Below are 6,619 nucleotides of genomic sequence, written 5' to 3'. Positions count from 1 at the left end.
GGAGGGGAGGGGGGATAGTAGAGGATAGGAAAGGCAGCAGAACACAACAGACACTAGTATGGCAATATGTAAATCAATGGATGTGTAACTGATGTGATTCTGCAATCTGTATTTGGGGTAAAAAAGGGAGCTCATAACCCACTTGAATCAAAGTGTGAAATATGATATATCAAGAATTATGTAATGTTTTGAACAGCCAACAATAAAAAATTTAAAAAAAAAAAAAGACAGGGTCTCGCTAAGTTACTTGGGGCCTCCCCACATCTGCTCATCTGTTTTAAAAAGAAAGACAAGAAGCTGTGAGCACAAACATCAGGAAAAAAAAAATGTGATCCTGTTTAGTATGGGACTTCCTCTCTGTGTAAACAAACTTTTGCCTCTTCCCACAGCCCAGTCCCTGCCTCTGCCACTCCCACACCATTCCTGCCTGGCATGTGACTCTGTTGCTCTGTTCCTAGACATGAGCTGTTCCCATTCCTGTCTCTCCATTCTGCCTTTCTTCTCACCCAGGACCAGCTCCCTCTTCTGCATTATTTATTCCCCTCCATATTCAACGTCAGGAGAGTCCTGTTCAGTTTCTCCTGTTATGTGGTTGTATTCTCAGTACACATTCATTTGGACATACAAAAACAATCTATTTAATTTATTAAAAGTACACCTCTAGAATAATAACAAATACAACTACCAAGTATTTTTTTAAACCAAAACATACACCAAGAAGGCAACATCCTATTCATCTTTTACCTTTACAAAGGGTATGAGTGACCCCCCTACCAAAAAAAAAAAAAAGGACAAAGCTGCCAAGTCAGGTAGATCCCTATCAGCTTTACCAGATTCAAGTTTTCTTGTGGCCAAGATTCTCAGCTTCCTCAATTCAAGTCTTTTATTCTTTAAAATAGGAATAAAAGTATCTTCCTCACAAGTAGTTGCAGAATAACGGGAAGTAGCTCGAAATTTCCACGTCCTTTAAGACTCATTAAATTAGTATTTCCTGTGAAGCTGGTTATCCTTCCACCTTTTGTAAATTTTCCCTACAGACACAGTGGTCCAAAAGGTTTAAGTTTTCATACATAATTTTACACACGCAAGCATACATGCACACACAGTACTTTCTCCTCTGAATGCCACAGTAAACTCTGTCCCCAGAATTAAACTCTATGGCCTGGAAAATTGGTACTTCCTTGCTTAAAGGAAAATAGAGAGATATTTTAGCACAAGGTAATGGTCAAGAACTTGTTTGTAGCAAGCCCCAGTCCTCAGATAATAGTTGTGACACTGGTACCTCAGAAATTCCATTCCTGGATTTGAGCCTTGCTCCCTTTTCCCTGTCTCCTGTTTCCCTATCTCCCCACCTCCATTCAGCCTTTCCGCTCAGCAAGTACCAGCATCTTCTACATTATTTATTCTCCTTCAAATTCAAATACAGAGAGAGTGCTATTCAGTTTCTGGCTCCCACTAAGAAGTAAAGAGATTTTCTCTTGCTACATGTAATATATTGTGATACCAACCAAAATATTACAGCTGCCTGAAACTACTTCAGGATTTCCAGTTTGCTGTGGATAAAATGAACAACTATATTAGATGTTAGACTGACCTTCAGTAAGTACAAATTACAATTATAAAAGGTAGCCCTACAGTTCTCTGAGAAAAGTCAAGCTGATTCACTGGAAACAACCTGTTGGTATTGGTCACCTAATGCTCTTTCTTAGCTACTCCTCAAACACAGGAAAACTATACAGTCCATGAACATAGAGTATTTAAAGAAACCTAGATCACTGACAATTTAGGCCGTGAAAACCTTATCTGCTGTGGCTGCACTGTTGCATTAACAAGGGTCATCTTTGGGCTGAGGATATATAGCTCAGTTGTGCTTGCCTAAGAGTGCTTGCCTCCCATGCACAAGGCTCTGGTTTCAATCCCCAACACCACACACAAAAAAAAAAAAAGAAAAAGAAAAAGAAAAAAAAGAAAGGGTCACTTCGGTTAAAGTCATAATCACACTTTGATGTTAACATGTTCTGCTACTTTTTTTGTTTCTTTTAGAATATTTCAAGCACAAAGGAAAAGAGAGTACACTATAATCAATCCCTATGTATCTACCACCTAGCTTTATGGAATCTTATCAAGTTGCTAAATTTCCTTCAGATCTTTATCCCCTTTACAAATATAGTTGAAGCCCCATGTGTACCTCTGTAAGATTATACTCCCTTCTACTTTCATCCCCATGGGAAGACACTATGCTAAATAATTATTTACCACTACTGCATGCCTTATAAACTATATATGTACATATATATGTCATATGTATATATATATATATATGGCATTGCCATGCTGCAATTTTCAAATAATACAGAACTATCTATCTTATCATTTTGCAATTTCCTTTTTTTCATTTTTGTATTTAACGTGTATTCATCTGTTTCATGCAGTTCTTAGTCATTCATTTTATATGCTTTACAATGTGCATACAGGGAAAGAGCATAATTGTATTTACATTCTCCTACTGATAAGATATTTAGGTTTTACTTTGGCTTTCAGTAAACTTATAACTACATAATCTATGCAAAGAAGGGTCAAATATTAGTCCTGGAATCTACTTTCTTCTAAGAGAGGATACTTATACTATGAAATAGAAACTATACAAAGAATATCCCCAAAAGACATAATTCAATAAATTTTTTCCATATACTATTTTGACCAATACATACATACAGAAACTTTCATTTCCACAAGATCCAATTTTAATTTCTTTCCTAGTAGAATTTTACTACTTTCACCCTTCCTATGTTATCTCAGAACCAACTTGAAAGTAATCACAAATATCAAAACTACTAAACTACTAAATTTGCATACTGTTCAATCACTCTCTTATCCCAGTCTTTGCTGTTTGGCTTCAAACTGTTTCACATGTAAGAATCACAGAAATCTTATACTTCCATGATGACCTTTGACCAGTCTCACCTACTTCTGTGAGCTGAACCTAACCAGCTAACTTACCATCAAAAATACTGCTGCATTTATATGGTTACCAAATAAATACACTTGCCTATTCAGCATAATGTTCACTTTTCTTACTAAAAGGAGGTTTTTACACATAAAAATACTACAAAATCACTGTACTTAATACATACAAACACTGCCAAATTTTTCTTAAAAAAACACAACTAAAGTGCTTTTGAATGTGTTTTATGAACACCACTCTGCACTCTCTTACAATTTAGCTATGTTATGACTTTAGTAAAATTTTCCAAAGTTTAGACTAATATTTTCAGTAGACTCCAATAGGTCTGATTTATACTTTTGGCTGACTTTACCAAATATCTAACTAAAATGAAGTAAAGAAAGTCAGAATGACAGCTATTATGAAGACAAGCAACAATAAGTGTTGGCGAGGATGTGGGGAAAAAGGTATACTCATACACTGCTGGTGGGACTGCAAATTGGTGCAGCCAATATGGAAAGCAGTATGTAGATTCCTTGGAAATCTTGGAATGGAAACACCATTTGACCCAGCTATCCCTCTCTTTGGTTTATACCCAAAAGACTTAAAAACAGCATACTACAGGGACACAGCCACATCAATGTTTATAGCAGCACAATTCACAAGAGCTAAACTGTGGAGCCAACCTAGATGCCCTTCAGTGGATGAATGGATAAAAAAAAAAATGTGGCATATATACACAATGGAATTTTACTCAGCAATAAAAGAGAATAAAATTATGGTATTTGCAGGTAAATAGATGGCCTTGGAGAAGATAATATTAAGTGAAGTTAGCCAATCCCCAAAAAAACTAATGTGAATGTTTTCTCTGATATAAGGAGGCTGACTCATAGTGGGGTAGGGAGGGACAGCATGGGAGGAATAGATGAATTCTAGATAGGGCAGAGGGGTGGGAGGGAAAGGGAGGGAGCAGAGGATTAGCAAGGATGGTGGAATGTGATAGACATCATCATTCAAAGTACATGTATGAAGACACGAATTGGTGTCAACATACTTTATATACAACCAGAGATATGAAAAACTGTGCTATAAACATGTAATAAGAATTGTAATGCATTCCACTGTCATTTATTTTTTTAAAAAATCAATTTAAAAAAAGAGAGAGAGGGAGGGGATTTAAGCTAGGGACAGGCCATGAGAGGCACAGGAATAAATAGGGACTCAAAAAAGAAAAAAAAAGTAAGAAAGAAATGTGTGGGAAATAAGGATGACCTCACTTGCAGTTAACAAAATATTCCTTTTTAATACACACTAGAACTGCAGTATGATCAATGATAAAAGCCTATCTAGCAATTTTACATTTAATACTACATACAAACCTGCATAGGTTTCAGTTTTCCTTTTATCTCCATCCCTGGAATCTGTACATACCACGTTGCTGATAAATTTCGTTGTACAGACAAAAGCATGTTGACTGGTTTTAGAATTTCAATGTCATATGGTGGCAAGCCAGACTGCAAAACAGTTCTGAAAGAAAAACAAAAATTTATTATATATTTTAAATATACATTTTTAAATGAGGACTTTCATACTTTGTAACAGCTTCTACATAGATCTTTCCTAAACATTTAAAGACTGGAACCAGAATTCTTTTAAAACGTATTTCTTTAAACAAATCAGAATAAATCAGGTTATATGCAGTTATCTAAAACAAAGCCTATATAACACTGATTTCAAAGACATGATTTCCATAGTTTATTACATTACTATCTTTTATAAAGACTGTTTGATATAGCAACTAGCACAATGTTATACCAATAAAATTTAACCCTTCTAAAATTGAAGTATAAAGGAAGTATTGGTATATGTAGCCCATATATTATTGCTATTCTCCAAACTCAAAGGAAAAACACACCAAAGCTTAAAGTAAGTGAATATATGGTAATAGTCACTTTTAGCCTATCTGCTAACAACTATTTCCACAACCAAATGAGTACTGTTGCCATTCAACACAACCAATACTCTCCCATCAAGAAGCAACAACCCTTTAGATACCTCATTCAAAATTACCAAATGTGACAAGATTTGGGAATGAGAAATCTTAAATCTTATCATAATTTAGGAAGTTTTATCCCACCTACAGAAAAGGAAATAGCTATGTGCTTAAAAAAAAAGAAAGAAAGAAGAAAAACCATAACAGAAAGAAGGAAGAAAAACCATAACAATAAATTAAGTATTACTAATTAGCCATATTTTCTCTATTTTTTTTTAGATGAGGTCTTGCTATGTCCCCAAGCTGGTCTTGAACTTGTGAGATTCTCCTGCCTCAGTCTCCCAAGTAGCTAAAAAACACGTGTGCACCACCATGCCCAGCCAGTAAACTGTAATTTCATAAGTAACTTCTATAGAATAAAAAAAAAAAATCATATTCTGAATTCTGTAAAACAAAATACAGACTGTGAGGCACACTACTATAAACCACTGGCCAAAAAAAAAAATCAGTGGTCAGGCTTCCTTAGTTAAAATAAATAAGGACTGGGATCACAAATTATTAGACCATTTTACCTCAAGCCAAAATTCTATGAAAATCCTATGCTTAAGTAAGATTCACAATTGGATTATATATTTATACCTGGACAGCTTCAACTGAGTGAGCTGGACAATCATCGTATCAACAATGGGGGGAAGAGAATAATGTTCCATAGGAACCAAGCTAAATTTGTTTTCAATTCTGATTAAACCCAGATCTGCTATAATAGCATTAGGTGATACTGAAGACTGAGGAATAATAATAACTGGTGCTTTCAAATTGATATCCATCAAAAGGCGGAAACTCTTTTGAGCCAAGTCTTTCATGCTGGAAGCAGCTCTTTCTGCAGCCTGGACTGTGGCTGTGCTCAAAGCTTCTTTGGCAGTTTGGAAATTGTTGAGAAAGTTCTGTTGGAAAAGAATGATGATCAGATAGTTCCCCAAAAAAGCCTTTTTTTGGTACCACGCATTGAATTCAGGGGCACTCCACCACTGAGCCACACCCCTAGCCCTATTTTGAATTTTATTAGAGACAGGGTCTCAGTTGCTTAGTGCCTCGCTTTTGCTAAGGCTGGCTTTAAACTCAAGATCCTCCTGCCTTTGCCTCCTGAGCCGCTAGGATTACAGGTGTGTGCCACTATGCCCTGCCATAAACATCTATTTTTAAATAAAAAATTTCAGAAAGTATTTACTCTTAAAAAAAAACTAAACAGAAGAGATAACATAAAAGAGATATTACTTGTGACTATGTATACAGAGAAGAATAAAGTCATTAACAGTTATCTCCAGGAAAGAAAAGTTCTTTAACTTTCATTTATATTTTTCAAAATTATTTGATTTTATGATAAATTTTTCAACTTCTCAAAAAATCTTTTTTATTAATAAATGTTAGTCATGTTAAATTCAAAATTTAAATGAAAGGATTGAGAGAAAGCACTTTATTTCTCCAAAAGTGGGTTCCATTCTATTACTCTAGGTCACAGGAATAAAGATTATTCTCAGAAACTAAGGATCTGATTATTTTAAATGTACCAGGCAAGAGCACACATTGTTAATTATGTATTACCCTGGAATCATTAATAAGAATCAAAACTTCTTTGTTTATTTTAAGAAGCATTTCATCTCAATTTCAACTAAAAACAGATT

At 35.0% G+C, this 6,619-nt stretch overlaps 1 protein-coding gene across 1 annotated transcript in view; it reads right to left on the bottom strand.

The window, feature by feature from the left end:
* Vps13c (vacuolar protein sorting 13 homolog C) overlaps positions 1-6,619 on the bottom strand; it is a 176,092-nt gene that overhangs the window by 56,739 nt on the left and 112,734 nt on the right. Inside the window, exons 46-47 of the mRNA XM_048793227.1 lie at positions 5,577-5,881; positions 4,324-4,471 (exon numbers count right to left, since the gene is read on the bottom strand). Of these exons, the coding sequence (XP_048649184.1) occupies positions 4,324-4,471; positions 5,577-5,881 (453 nt within the window). The remainder of the gene's footprint in view (positions 1-4,323; positions 4,472-5,576; positions 5,882-6,619) is intronic.

This window comes from Marmota marmota, unplaced genomic scaffold (assembly GCF_001458135.2).
Source record: "Marmota marmota marmota unplaced genomic scaffold, marMar, whole genome shotgun sequence".
NCBI classification, from domain to species: Eukaryota; Metazoa; Chordata; class Mammalia; order Rodentia; family Sciuridae; genus Marmota; species Marmota marmota.
The sequence above is the reverse complement of the archived record's forward strand: the minus strand, read 5'-3'. Positions and strand labels throughout refer to the sequence as shown.